The sequence below is a fragment of the Arachis ipaensis genome, chromosome B06, assembly GCF_000816755.2.
Source record: "Arachis ipaensis cultivar K30076 chromosome B06, Araip1.1, whole genome shotgun sequence".
In the NCBI taxonomy this organism is placed as follows: Eukaryota; Viridiplantae; Streptophyta; class Magnoliopsida; order Fabales; family Fabaceae; genus Arachis; species Arachis ipaensis.
In genome coordinates this window covers 11,456,991-11,472,567 of record NC_029790.2, presented here as the reverse complement: position 1 = coordinate 11,472,567, position 15,577 = coordinate 11,456,991, and the positions used below count along the sequence as shown (strand labels likewise).

Below are 15,577 nucleotides of genomic sequence, written 5' to 3'. Positions count from 1 at the left end.
TTAATTAATTCATATCAATAGTCTAAATTTTAATATTCTATAACCTATTTAGAGAATAAATTTTATTTTATAAAAATCTATTCATCTATCAATTTATAACGTATAAAAAAAATTAAATACAACAATAATAAAGTCTTTTTTCGTTAGGTGGGATCGGCTACATGAATCAAACGATGCTATTGAGTTTTATCATATATCATGTCTATAGATAGACCGTTTACATGTAGATCTTGTTTGACCATCATGGATGATCTTCTTAGGTCTCCCTCTGTCTTTCATCCCTTGTCCATCTTTCATCTAATCTACCCTCTTGACTGTGTGCTTTGTCGGTCTTCTTCTCACATATCCAAACCACTTGAGTCGTGATTCTACTATCTTTTCCACAATAGGTGCTACTCCAACTCTTTCTCTCTTATATCTTCGTTTCTTATTCTATCCAATCGCATATGACTACTCATCCATCTTAACATCTTCATCTTTGCCACACTTAACTTATGTTCGTGCTCCCCTTTAGCCACCCAACACTCTTTGCTATAAAACATAGCCAGTATGATAGCAGTGCGATAGAATTTACCTTTAAGTTTTAAAGGCACTTTTTTGTCACATATAAAACTAGATGCATTCCGCCATTTTGACTAACCCACTTGGATCCTATGAGTTACATCATGTTCAATCTCTCCATTATCCTGTATGATGCACACAAGATACTTAAAACTTCTAACTTTTTTGTAGGATGTTTTCTCCAATCTTCACATCTGTAATAGGGTTTTTCCTTTGGCGGCCGAACTTACATTCCATATATTCTGTCTTGCTATGGTTTATGTGCATATTATACACTTCTAGAGCTTCTCTCCATAAATCTAACTTTTTATTTAGGTCTTCTCTTGACTCTCCCATAAGGACGATATCATCGGCAAAAAGCATGCACCATGGCACAGGTTCTTGGATATGCTCTGTGAGTACTTTCAAGACCAATATGAAAAGGTATGGACTTAAGGATGATCCGTGCTATAATCCTATACCAATAGAAAATTCCTCTGTCACACCACCTTGAGTCTTTACACTAGTTGTAGTCCCATCATACGTGTCTTTAATTGCACGAATATATGCAATCCTTATTCTCTTTTTTTTCAAAATCTTTGTACCACCCTAACTTTTAGCACCTCATGATCGTACTAATAGCTCATCGATGGTCTTCTTAGCTCTTCCTCTGTCTTTCACCCCTTGTCCATCTTCCATCTCATCCACTCTCCTGACTTGGTATTCTGTCATTCTTCTTCTCATATGTCCGAACCACCTAAGACGCAATTCTACCATTTTTTCCACAATAGATGCTATTCCAACTCTCTCTCTCCCTCTTATATCTTCATTCCTGATTATATCCAATCGCGTATGATCATTCATCCATCTCAACATCTCCATCTCTGCCACACTTAGCTTATGTTCGTGCTCCCCTTTAGCCGCCCAACACTCTGTACCATAAATCATAGTCGGTCTGATAGCAGTGTGATATAATTTATCTTTAAGTTTTAAAGGTACCTTTTTGTCACATAGAAAACCAGACGCACTCCACCATTTAGACCAACCTGCTTGGATCCTATGATTTACATCCTGTTCAATCTCTCCATTATCCTGTATGATGCATCCAAGATACTTAAAACTCTTAACTTTTCGTAGGATGTTATCTCCAATCTTCACCTCTATATTAGAGTTTTTTCTTCGCAAGCCGAACTTACATTCCATATATTTCGTCTTACTACGGTTTATGCGCAGACCATACACTTCTAGAGTTTCTCTCCATAACTTCAACTTCTTATTTAAGTCTTCCCTTGACTCTCCCATAAGGACGATATCATCGGCAAAAATTATGTACCATGGTACAGGCTCTTGGATATGCTCTATTACTTCCAAGACTAATGTAAAAAGGTATAGACTTAAGGATGATCCCTGGTGTAATCCTATACCAATAGAAAATTCTTCTGTCACACCACATTGAGTCTTCACACTAGTTGTAGACCCCATCATACATGTCTTTAATTACATGAATATATGCGATCCTTACTCTCTTTTTTTTTAAAACCTTCCATAAGACCTCCCTTGACATCCTATTGTACGCTTTTTCCAAATCAATAAACACCATATGTAGATCCTTTTTATTACTACGATACCTCTCCATCATCCTTCTTAACAGGTCTATCGCTTCAGTGGTGGAGCTACCTGGCATAAAACCAAATTGGTTCTCTGTTACTTGTGTCTCTTGTCTCAGCCTCCGTTCTATCACCCTTTCCCATAACTTCATGGTATGGCTCATGAGCTTGATTCCTCTATAGTTTTTGCAACTTTGTATATCCCCTTTATTCTTGTAGATAGGTACCAAGGTGCTCTTTCTCCACTTATCTAGCATCTTCTTAGACCTTAAAATCTCATTAAAAATCTTGGTTAACCAACTGATGTCTTTCTCTCCAAGGCCCTTCCAAACTTCAATCGGAATATTATCGAGTCCTACTATCCTGCCATTTTTTATCTGCTTTAGAGCCTCTTTTACTTCGAAGTCTCAAATCCTTCGATAGTAGTCGAAGTTTTGATCACCTTCCTTCATGCATAACCGACCAAGGCTCGAAAGAGTCTTCTGTCCTTCGTTAAATAACTCGTAGAAGTAGCTCTTCCACCTTTCATTGATCTTCTCCTCTTGAGCCAACACCTCCCCATCTTTATCCTTTATGCACTTAACCTGATAAAGTCCCTCGTTCTTCTTTCACAGCTCTTTGCGATTCTATATATATATTTTTTCTCCTTCTTTCATGCCTAAGAACTGGTAGAGACTCATATGCTCTTGTTCTTGCTTCGCTTACAGCCACTTTTGTTTCTTTTTTAGCCGCCTTATATTTTTCCCAATTATCTGCATTGCGGCACAAAAATCACTCTTTAAAGCACACCCTTTTTGCCTTTATCTTTTCTTATACACTCGCATCCCACCACCAAGACTCCTTGCCTCTTGGTCCTATCCCTCTAGATTCACCAAAAATTTCTTTTACTATTCTTCTAATAACTTCTGCCATCTTTCTCCACATCTCTCCGCGCTTCCGTTCCCATCCCACTTTGCCTCTTCTTCTACCCATCTTAGAAAACTTCTTTGTTCCTCACCTTTCATCCGCCACCACCTCGTCCTTGGATTCTTCGTATGATATCTTTTCTTCTATTTTTTCTCAACACGAAAATCCATGACAAGCATCCTATGGTGTGTTGTTAAACTCTCTCCCGGAATAATTTTACAATTAATGCAAATTTCCAGTCGACTCTCCTTAACAAGAAGAAGTCAATGTGAGAGCTTGTCATGCCACTCTTATAGGTTATAAGATGTTCGTCTCTCTTTTTAAAACATGCATTTATGATGTGAAGATCAAAGATTGAAGAAAAGTCCAAAATAGTTTTACCCTCGGTATTGACCATCCCAAAACCATGGCCTCCATGAATATTTTTATATCCAGTCACTTCTCTTCCAACATGGTCATTTAAATTTCCTCCTAAGAAATTTTTTTCTCTCGAAAGTATGTCTTAGACCAAACTCTCGAGATCCTCCCAAAACTGTATTGTTCTTCCGAACCCACTTGCGGTGCATAGGCGCTAATCACATGAAAAGTACCTCCTTCCACCACAAGTTTGATAGAGATGATCCGATCTCCCACCCTTTTGACATCTACTACATCCTTTTTCCACTTCTTATCCACGATAATACCTACCCCATTCCTATTCTTCACATTTTCCGTATACCAAAGTTTAAACCCGGAAGTATCCAACTCTCTAGTCTTCGCACTAACCCATTTTGTTTTTTGTAGGCACATGATGTTAATCTTCCTCCTTGTCATGGTATTCATCACCTCCATGGATTTTTCTGTTAGAGTGCCTATGTTCCATGTCCCAAATCTCAACTTTCTGTCACCCCGACCTTTACCTTTTTCTTTGTAAACTAGCTTATTTACCTTCGTCCGTTCACGAAAACGCGGAAACCCTTACTCATTTAACACTACACCTGGCACCGATGCAACGACTCTTACTTATTTGACAATGTGCGCGAGCCATACAACGCGTTACTTCTGGGCAACGACCTAGCTTTGCGCAATAACGTCTTTGATCTATGTCATGAAGATTCGACTAAGTTGTTATATTGGCTGTCGAAGACCTAACACAACTTTCTTCCTTTATCTGAACTTGGGACTGGTTATGTATCGCAAATATAACATAGGCGGAATTAAAAAATTAATTTATAATTAATTTTTGTCACATATAAAACTGGACGCACTTCATTATTTTGACTAACCTACTTGAATCCTACGATTTACATCATGTTCAATCTCTTTATTATCCTGTATAATGCATCCAAGATACTTAAAATTTTTAACTTTTTTTGTAGAATGTTTTCTCCAATCTTCACCTCTGTATTAGGATTTTTTTTCTTCGACGGTCAAACTTACATTCCATATATTCCGTCTTGCTACAGTTTATGCGCAGATCATACACTTCTAGAGCTTATCTCTATAAATCCAACTTCTTATTTAGGTCTTTCTCTGACTCTCCCTTAAGGACGATATCGTCGGCAAAAAGCATGCACCATGGCACAAGCTCTTGGATATGCTCTGTGAGTACTTCCAAGGCTAATATGAAAATGTGTGGACTTAATGATGATCCCTGGTATAATTCTACACAAATAGAAAATTTTTCTGTCACGCCATCTTGAGTCTTCACACTAGTTGTAGCCCTATCATACATGTCTTTAATTGTACGAATATATGTGATCCTTACTTTTTTCTTTTCTAAAACCTGACCTCCTTTGGCACCCTATTGTACGCTTTTTCCAAATCAATAAACACCATATGTAGATCCTTTTTATTACTACGATACCTCTCTATCATCCTTCTTAACAGGTATATCGTTTCAGTGGTGGATTTGCCTGGTATGAAACCAAATTGATTCTCTGTTACTTGTGTCTCTTGTCTCAGTCTCTGTTCTTTCACCCTTTCCCATAACTTCATGGTATGGCTTATGAGCTTGATCCCTCTATAGTTTTTGCAACTTTGTATATCCCCTTTACTCATATAGATAGGTACCAAGGTGATCTTTCTCCACTTATCTGGCATCTTCTTAGACCTTAAAAAGCTTGGTTAACCAACTGACGCATTTCTCTCAAAGACCCTTCCAAAATTCAATCGGGATATTATCGGGTCCTACTGCCTTGTCATTTTTCATCCGCTTTAGAGCCTCTTTTACTTCGAAGTCTCAAATCCTTCGATAGTAGTCGAAGTTTTGATCACCTTCCTTCATGCATAACCGACCAAGGCTCGAAAGAGTCTTCTGTCCTTCGTTAAATAACTCGTAGAAGTAGCTCTTCCACCTTTCATTGATCTTCTCCTCTTGAGCCAACACCTCCCCATCTTTATCCTTTATGCACTTAACCTGATAAAGTCCCTCGTTCTTCTTTCACAGCTCTTTGCGATTCTATATATATATTTTTTCTCCTTCTTTCATGCCTAAGAACTGGTAGAGACTCATATGCTCTTGTTCTTGCTTCGCTTACAGCCACTTTTGTTTCTTTTTTAGCCGCCTTATATTTTTCCCAATTATCTGCATTGCGGCACAAAAATCACTCTTTAAAGCACACCCTTTTTGCCTTTATCTTTTCTTATACACTCGCATCCCACCACCAAGACTCCTTGCCTCTTGGTCCTATCCCTCTAGATTCACCAAAAATTTCTTTTACTATTCTTCTAATAACTTCTGCCATCTTTCTCCACATCTCTCCGCGCTTCCGTTCCCATCCCACTTTGCCTCTTCTTCTACCCATCTTAGAAAACTTCTTTGTTCCTCACCTTTCATCCGCCACCACCTCGTCCTTGGATTCTTCGTATGATATCTTTTCTTCTATTTTTTCTCAACACGAAAATCCATGACAAGCATCCTATGGTGTGTTGTTAAACTCTCTCCCGGAATAATTTTACAATTAATGCAAATTTCCAGTCGACTCTCCTTAACAAGAAGAAGTCAATGTGAGAGCTTGTCATGCCACTCTTATAGGTTATAAGATGTTCGTCTCTCTTTTTAAAATATGTATTTGCGATGAGGAGATCAATGGTTGAGGAAAAGTCCAAAATAGTTTTACCATCGGTATTGACTACCCCAAAACCATGGTCTCCGTGGATACTTCCATACCCAGTCACTTCTCTTCCAACATGGTCGTTTAAATCTCATCCTAAGAAAATCTTATCTCTCAAAGGTATGTCTTGAACCAAACTCTCTAGATCCTCCCAAAACCTTATCTTGTGTTACTCTTCCGAACCCACTTGCGGTGCATAGGCGCTAATCACATGAAAAGTACCTCCTTCCACCACAAGTTTGATAGAGATGATCCGATCTCCCACCCTTTTGACATCTACTACATCCTTTTTCCACTTCTTATCCACGATAATACCTACCCCATTCCTATTCTTCACATTTTCCGTATACCAAAGTTTAAACCCGGAAGTATCCAACTCTCTAGTCTTCGCACTAACCCATTTTGTTTTTTGTAGGCACATGATGTTAATCTTCCTCCTTGTCATGGTATTCATCACCTCCATGGATTTTTCTGTTAGAGTGCCTATGTTCCATGTCCCAAATCTCAACTTTCTGTCACCCCGACCTTTACCTTTTTCTTTGTAAACTAGCTTATTTACCTTCGTCCGTTCACGAAAACGCGGAAACCCTTACTCATTTAACACTACACCTGGCACCGATGCAACGACTCTTACTTATTTGACAATGTGCGCGAGCCATACAACGCGTTACTTCTGGGCAACGACCTAGCTTTGCGCAATAACGTCTTTGATCTATGTCATGAAGATTCGACTAAGTTGTTATATTGGCTGTCGAAGACCTAACACAACTTTCTTCCTTTATCTGAACTTGGGACTGGTTATGTATCGCAAATATAACATAGGCGGAATTAAAAAATTAATTTATAATTAAAATTAAATAAAGACTATTAGATAATTATTAAAAAAAACTTTAAAAAATATGTTTGTTATGGAGATCATTTAATAGTTCAAAACGTTTTGGATAAGGGAATCCTTTACATCCTGGAATGAAAGTGGGTAATTGGAACATTCAAGTATTCAACTTTTTGGTCTCAAGATTAATTAAAGTATAAGTCTAATAACACGGCACAACATCATGTTGAGGCAGCATTAATGGAGGTCCCTCTTGAAGGCATAAAAGTGGTGGTGTTGTCAGTGTGCTCACAGTGCCATAAACATTCCAGCAAAAGGGGTTGGTCAAAATATGGCCTTCTTGTGAAGGAAACAATTCCACTTGAGAAAGCATAATATCTGTGCATGGAACAGAATCACTGCATGCAAAGCGCATAGGGAAGCTTCTGAAATCGTAAGTGCCTCTTATGTTTGAGTATGACACATTGGACACTGAAACCGCAGAAGTTTGGTTGATGCAGTTCTTTAAGGGGCAATAGTATTGGTCTATGATGATTGGGTTGCGGACATTGTCCATGTGAATGCTCTCGAAGGTTACCATTGACACTGAACCTCTTCCACCTTGCCATGTTTTGATCCGAACACCATTATCAGAGTTCTTAATAACTGACTCACTCACTGTGATGTTCCACACACAAGCTCGCGAGTTGTAGTTCCCTAGGCTCCCAATGCTGCAATCGAATACCACTTATTAATCCATAATTACATGGAACACAATACGTTTTGGTATAGAAATAAAATATAATATATCACATACTTACATGTAAAATATTTTACGTGAAAAATATACTCATGACTTTCTTTAACGTTACGTCACATAATTAGTAAGTTCATGTAACTACGAGTAATCATAGTACACATTAGAGTCAACGTTACAAGATTATTTATTGTTCTTAGCATTTTTTGAAAGAATTTAAGCTGAGTAGTCCATGCTTGTGACCCTTATGGTAACTAGCTACTAGTGAAGTGTACCTAATTCCATGACTTGGACCACACTTGATATTCTTGATGTCCACATTGTAACAACCGGCTCCAATGGACACACAGTCATCACCTGTATACAGTGATAGGAATGAAGACAAACAAGGGCAATATAGGGATTGACAAGTTTTAAATTTTGATAGTTTTTTGAATTACCATTGGAAATGAGTGAATTGTAAATCCTAACATTGTTTGTGTTCTCAATGTGAATCCCATCAGTGTTGGGGCTCAGAGCAGGTGATCTTATGATAAGCTTTTCAATATGTACATTTTGGCAATCTTCAAATCTGAAATGGAATTTTGGACTGTTCTTAATTTTTAGTCCTTCTATTCTCAAATTAGAACTCATAAAGAACCTGATGGCCTGCATAACAAGGATTCAAATTTCATTCATAAGCTCCTCAAATTATGTGCCACTCAAAAAAAAAAAAAAAAAATCAACAAGATTCAGTTATTAATATGTGACTTACCACAGGACTATCACATGGACCTGGTAGTGTTGTTCCATTAATACCCTGTTCAATGGAAATGTAAGCACAGAAATATTAAACCTCAAAAGGTAAAGAGAGAAAGAAAAATGGTAAACTATTTACTTTGTGAGGCTTGCAAGGGAGGTTCCACCATTTCTCTCCCCTACCATCAATAAGACCACCTCCCTTCATTGTCAATCCATTGATTCTATAGAAAACCAGCCATTGTTTCTTGCTTTTATTCTTCGGCCATGAATCAGGTCCATCGGGTGGCATAATAGTACCTTCAACCTTTATATTAATGGTAAAAATATTAAAGCACACGTCATATATTTAGCCATGTACTAATAGTAACAATATTTTGCAGAAAATATTAATATGACATAAGGACATTACCTTAAAAGTAAGGCCAGATAGACAAGGCCCTGTGAATATAGTAGATTGTATCATGAAGACATTACCCTTGGGAACAAGGAGACTTCGCGATTCTTCGGCTCGACATGCTGTGTCCCAAGCCAACTGAAATGCTTGTGTATCATCAGAGACACCATCCCCAACTGCACCAAAAGATCTTACATCGAAAACAAGAGATCTTTCGACAATTTCACCAGTTCCCTCAGGTGATGGAGAAGGAGAGAATGAGATGAGGGACATTGAAAGCCTGCCATAAATTGGGAGAAATAACAAACATATTACTAATATTAAGAAAACTTGAGTTCTGAACAGAAAGAATATCATGTTTATAGGTTAAGCTTCTAAGTAGCTAAGTTTGAACGATCAAACATAGTATTAGTTCACTTGGCTATTTAGAGTGCAACATATTTGGCCACTATATATACTATCTCATTGCTAGCCATAAAAATTGAGTTAATACTGTGTTTGAACATTGATGGAACCACTGGGATTTTGAAACAAGCAATGTCACTATCATTGGCTACACATAGACACAGTTAGTGGGGCATTATGATTTATGATCAAAGAAACGAGGAAGCAGGGTCAAGCTTATGCAGTAAAATGAGTGATCACTATAGTGATTAGTGATTTGCTAGAATGGTTTGGAATGAAGACACTTCTAAACTATCTTAGCACCATCTTTGAGCTTAGTGGAAGCTGCTTTTCTTGTGGATGGTTGAGTCTTACATTGTAATCATCACACAAAACTGACCACTCCGTTTGGGGAGTAGAATCGCACTCTGATTCAGCAAGTTGACTCCACAAGTGAGGATTTGCCAACCTTTCATTGTTATTGATAGTCTCGGGTTAGTTTATAAGATCTGGTTGTATGGACATTCTCTCATGTTTTTAGCTAATAATACACATTTCGTTATTCTCAATGGAAACATTTGTGTAGACTACGACAACTCTCTTGTTTAAGATCAACGTTGTTATTATTGTACATTGACACCATTGAAACTACTAAGCTATTCTAGTGACTTCTACATTGTTTGACTAGGATATGACGAAGAGAAAACACGTTACTTGAATTTGCAATGCATGTTGGGCAAATCAAATCTGTTTATAAGTGAAAAATGTAGTCTAGTTTGTTGCACTATGATTAGTAATTATAAACTATGAATAGAATATTTTAATCAACAACACATCACATTAAGATCCCCATGATAGTAGATACTAGATAGAAGGGACTTGAAACTCTTCACAGTTGAACATTTGAATGTCTTCACGAACAAGACACTACTTGTCTCTTCTTGAAACTGATATTCAAACCACTTGCTTTTGTCCCAAGATAATCGAGACAACAGAATTGTAATCAGAACTAACTAACATGGAGAGCATAACTAAGTCTGCCACCCCATATCATTGTATCCACAAATATATAACACATGACATTTTGGTCTTCTATTCGATGTTACAATCTGCTGTTGTACATGAAAACACGGTCGGTGTTCCTCTGAATACCCATCAAGCATTGGGTAAAATATTTGAGTACCGATATATATCTCAATCTGTTTTTACAAAGACACCGAAAATACAACAAAGACAGGCAAATGGAACAAATTTCATAGAACATAAATAGAGGAAACACGGAGTAGCATTCATATGTAGACCGCAGATGCAATTTTGTTCCATTTTATGATATTTTTATCACAAGCCGAGAAACGGGCATTGCTTCCTCGCATACTCTGGAATCAATTTCACCAATACCTCGGCTGGAACCCCCTTCAGTTCTGGTGCACAAGCAGAAAATAAACCCAAACAATCAGCCAGAACTATTGATGGCAATAAAGTCACAAAAACAATGACATAATTTGAATTATTATCATACCATGAGCTTTGAAATTGAATAATGGTGGAAGGAAACGACCATTTGGTAAGCGAGCATTTGGATCACGTAGTTCATCAAAGAAAGGATGGGTCAAGGCATCTAACTGCACCAGTTATAGACAAAATAAGAACCCACTATAAAACTTAAGAGGACGGGAGACAACCATGACTAATTAGATTAGAAACTATAGAACTGCCACACAGTTTATGGACCATTACATAATAATGGAGAGTACTAGTTCCAGATTAGGATACAATTCCAGAACTATTAGGCCTGCTAAGAAATCATATACTCACAGCTGAGCAACGCAGATTAGGTGAGTATTGTAGTAGTCTTGAGACCAAATCAACAGCTTCTGGAGGCATGCGCTTATGGAATATCTGGTAGTAGCAAATCAATAAATTTATGTTACGATGTGTGCTAAACAAGAGTAGTTAACAGATATTTTGGTGCGGTTAGCAACATTATATTATAAAACAGAAGCTATTGAATCTACCTTGTGCCATGGATGTGCTTTAATCTGTGGGAATTTAAATTCTGTATAGTTAGGGTTCATGCACTTAATCTCTTCCCTTGTTGGAGTGCCCAGAACCTATTGAAACAACAAATGGAACATTTATTTACATGTCATGGCAAATCAGCAAGGCTACTCAACAGTGACAGTTCTTTATCAATTGCATGATATGATGTTACAAGTTACAGCTTTAGTTAACATAACCCATCCAAGTCTACCAATTTCAAAGGATTCAATGCAAATTAGGAAAAAATAGCAGCATTAACAAACAACCAAAAAAATTAGAAAGATTACTTTGATGATCTCAACAAGTTGATCAACTCCACTCTCACCAGGGAACAAAGGCTGGAAAAGGAAAAATAAATTTCGTTATTATAGATGCCAAATGAAAAATAAAAAGAACTCCAATCAATTGATACTAACCTGTCCAAGCAGAAGCTCAGCCAATACGCAACCAACAGACCAAACATCAATAGCTGTGGTATATTCAGTGGCTCCAAATATAAGCTCAGGTGCTCTATAGTATCTAGAACATATGTATGATATATTTGGTTCACCTTTTACCTGTCAAAAGATCAGACCAACAAAGTAAATGTAAACTGTTGTAAATAGGACAGCTGATGAAGCTCTAAGGTGAATGTTGAAGGAGAAAAAACACATAAAAAACGTACCAAGACTTTTGCACTCCCAAAGTCACATAATTTAACCTGGTGGGTATGTGGATTGACCTGGACAGAAAAGCTTTCAGTCAGCAATAATAGAGTTTGAGATGGAAATAACCCATTTTTGCTACACCAAACACTGTGAGAACTGAAACACAAGTGAGAAAAATATAATCAATGAGAAGATATGGTAAATAACACTCATACTAATAGATTTTGAGGCTTGATATCCCGATGGCAGACTCCAATGCAGCGATGTATATAAGATAGTGCCCTAAAGATCTGCAGTATAATAAGAAAACCAATAACACTTCAGAACAGAGCTTACTACAGGAAGGAGAACACATGATCTCGAAATAGAAAATAAAAAACCCTTGCCCAAACTAAACGCAATGAAATGCTGCTATTTTTAACAAGTAATTCAACTTTGTCAACTGGTATCCATGAGTCAATCAATTGTAGGAAGCAGCAACTTTCAGCAAAGTGAAGATTGAGAATTAACACCTTTTGTGTCAACTGACCTTATTAAAAAAATTGTTTGATTTTAGGTGTCATCCACTTTTCTTTTAAGTAAGGCATAATAAACATTTTCACAATATATATGACCATAATTATGCTGAAGAAAATGCCAACTCAAATGGAATGGATTTGAAAGGAAAGTATTGCAAAGATCAGGCTTCTAAATTCCTTTTTATGTTCATAATAATATTTAAATACTAAATACATTTCATTTAACTAGTTGCAACTTGTTCATCAAGATGAGATTATGATTTATTAAAAAGAACAAAAAATAAGAACCGGGGTAGCATGCTTTTAAGATTCATCATTAATGTTCAATGCATGCTCCAAAATTTGAGTAAAATCAAGGTATAGAACTCTAGAAAGTAATCTATAACATTAACAGTTTAAGACAGATATTCCTCAGTATACAACTGATAAAGGGATCACAATTAAGCATACCTGGTACGTATAGAGTTTCACATATATTAGTGGCATCCTTTGGCTCAACTTGTTGTAATGTTTGATCACACGGCTAACTGTTTCAGGAACATACTCTAGTACCAAATTAAGGTATAGTTCATCCTTTTCAGTGGTTGAAAAGAAACAATGCTTCAAAGAGACAACATTTGGGTGGTCAAGCAGACGCATTGTCTGAAGCTCCCGATTCTTATACCTCTTATCTTGAAGAACCTTTTTGATAGCTACAGTTTCACCAGTCTCCAAGCATTTAGCCTACACAATTACAAAGGCCAAAATAAATAAATAAATAAGTAAAATCAGCATCAGAGGCACATTGACATTGCATTTGAAAGGCCAAACGATACATCATCCAGTACACAGTATAGGAATCAGCACCTGGAAGACAACCCCAAATGATCCATGCCCAACAACCCGCTCTGCCATGTAACTTATAGTCTGAAACATTAAGAATTAAGAAAGGTGTTCAATTAATCTACCGCAATAAATGAGCATTTATGTTAAAAATGGAATAATAATTTACAAATACACTTAAATAAAACAAAACAAAATAAAAATGTTTGGGAGACAATAAAAATCAGTATAAATCAGCCCAAAGTTACCTTATTTTGCATTCATGATTCATTAATTACCGTTGTAATAGGTAATATTAGATGAAATAAGTGTGTAATAATAGATGTTACATGCATGAAATTATGAATGTTAGATTAAATGAGATAACTTTAGATTATTGTCTCACTAGTATTGCCGAGAAAATGTTTTGAGAGACAATATTACCTTATTTTGCATTTCTTAATCACCGCTTACCTTATTTTGTATTCTTTAATTACTGCTAGAATAATTGAGTAATTTCAGATGTAACAAGGGTGTAATTATAGATGTTATATATATATATGAAATTATGGATGTTAGTTAAATAAGATAAGTTTGGGTTATTGTCTCCTTAGCATTTTCAAAATAAAAGATGAAGATGAAAATAAAACCCTAATATATGATATATTAACTATATCTATATCCTAACATATGGGAGAGGATATTTACCAATGACAAAGCACAACACAAACATGTTGAAGACAGCACACAGTTGTGCTATTCACTGTATAAAAATTCAAGTCAGCATGCAGTACAGCTGGCATAATAACCAAATCTTGAGGATAACACACTTTTGATTTTAAGAATAAACAGAATAAATTAAATTAAATCTCATGCAAATCCCCACACTCCTCGTCACAACATCTATAAAAGACAAGACAGGGGAAAATAACATATTCAAAAAAAATTAGGTCCACAAATGAATTAAATTGTTTATATACTAGCCTACATCATCCAAGCACCATGTCAACACAGCAAGTGAGACAATAAACTAGTTATCAGCTAGATTATTTAAAGCATTCCACAGATATATCAGGGGAAAAAGATAGAAGGAGAAAATGTACCTGCTTTGGTTGACCATTTCTACCACCAATAGTAGTTACAATGATATGGCCGGTCTCCGTTCCATTGCCATCAACAACTGTAGCTTCCATTTCCTGCAAGATGAACCAACCATAAAGAACTAAACTCTGAAACTTAAAAACACAAAACACAAAAAGAAAAGGGATATTGTGCCAAGAAATTAACAGAGTGTAGTGGCATACCTTATCATCCCTAATTTTCATATCGTTCATCTCTTCCGGCAATCTATCAACGCCGCCACCTGATTCTCTCACGCCTGATGTTGGTGCCATACCAACAGACGCCATATTCAGGTTCTTCCCTCACTTCCTTGCAACTTCTTCAACAGCTCAAAACTCACTCATCTGCCTTCTAGAATCAACAGCAACAAAATTATATTTTTTAATTTTTAATCAAAGCAAAACTAAATAAATGACCATGAAACTGAAGCAAAAACAGTAAAGTACCACCTTCTATGCACAGAAAACCTAAGTCCAAAAATACATGAAAACAATAAATGCAATTTTTTCCTTCATTTTCCCATTGAGTGAACTTCAAAGATCCATCCGTAGGAATCACAAATCCAACGAAAAACACCTCGTCCCAACACCCGCCAAAAAAATTACAAAATTTAAAAAAAAAATTCCCCAAAAATGAAAAAGAGATCCTAATAGCAGAACGGAGGTGGAAAACCCGATCCGAGTGCAGAAAATTTAATTAAGAGAAGTATTGCGACTTCAGCTCAGGGAAAAAGCAAAAGATAGAAGTTATATCGGTTAGAGGATCGAAAGTAGAATTGAGGAAAGTAAATGGCATAAAAGCAAAAAATGAAACAAGTAATAAGAAAGAGGAAGGAAATATAAATATATAATAGAATATAAAATATACCTTGGGAAGCATAAGCATAAGCATAAGCATATTATGTTATGTAATGAAAATGAAAATGAAAATGAAGATGAAAAGCGAAGGAGGTTTGGTTGTGAGGTGGGTTAGATCGAAGAAGGTGACAGACAGGTTCGTTGGTTGGTTCTCTTTAGTTTTATGTTTATGAAATTTGTGTGTGAGAGACTCTGCATTTTGCAAGAAAGACAAATAGTGTTTCTGCTTTACTGTGTGGTCTACTAACTACTATACATCTAAGACCAATACATCCATTCCTCAGTCAAACCACAAATTCTACCTTCTTTTTTTATTTAGTTATTTTGCTTCTTAATTTCATATATTTAATATAAATT

At 36.4% G+C, this 15,577-nt stretch overlaps 2 protein-coding genes across 6 annotated transcripts; both read right to left on the bottom strand.

Annotated features, from left to right (window-relative positions):
- LOC107645968 (polygalacturonase At1g48100-like) lies at window positions 7,031–9,933 on the bottom strand. The gene is made up of 6 exons (XM_016350132.2): window positions 8,867–9,933; window positions 8,594–8,761; window positions 8,471–8,515; window positions 8,157–8,364; window positions 7,992–8,073; window positions 7,031–7,690 (listed from the first exon to the last, which is right to left on the bottom strand). Exons 1-6 carry the CDS (start codon window positions 9,206–9,208, stop codon window positions 7,183–7,185), a joined length of 1,353 nt encoding a protein of 450 aa, XP_016205618.2. The 5' UTR covers window positions 9,209–9,933; the 3' UTR covers window positions 7,031–7,182.
- LOC107645969 (glycogen synthase kinase-3 homolog MsK-1) lies at window positions 10,146–15,463 on the bottom strand. Of its 5 annotated transcripts, none has more exons than XM_016350134.2 (13): window positions 15,231–15,463; window positions 14,546–14,711; window positions 14,345–14,437; window positions 13,287–13,346; window positions 12,891–13,163; window positions 12,138–12,212; window positions 11,940–11,996; window positions 11,692–11,832; window positions 11,563–11,613; window positions 11,251–11,346; window positions 11,051–11,134; window positions 10,755–10,857; window positions 10,146–10,656 (listed from the first exon to the last, which is right to left on the bottom strand). In XM_016350134.2, the coding sequence occupies exons 2-13, from the start codon at window positions 14,648–14,650 to the stop codon at window positions 10,574–10,576; spliced, it is 1,221 nt and encodes a 406-aa protein (XP_016205620.1). In that variant the 5' UTR covers window positions 14,651–14,711; window positions 15,231–15,463; the 3' UTR covers window positions 10,146–10,573. The 5 variants fall into 5 exon arrangements, with proteins under 5 accessions (XP_016205620.1, XP_016205619.1, XP_016205622.1 ...); XM_016350133.2 differs by having other exon boundaries at window positions 14,546–14,714; window positions 15,231–15,439; XM_016350136.2 differs by lacking the exon at window positions 15,231–15,463 and adding an exon at window positions 14,813–15,151 and having other exon boundaries at window positions 14,546–14,714.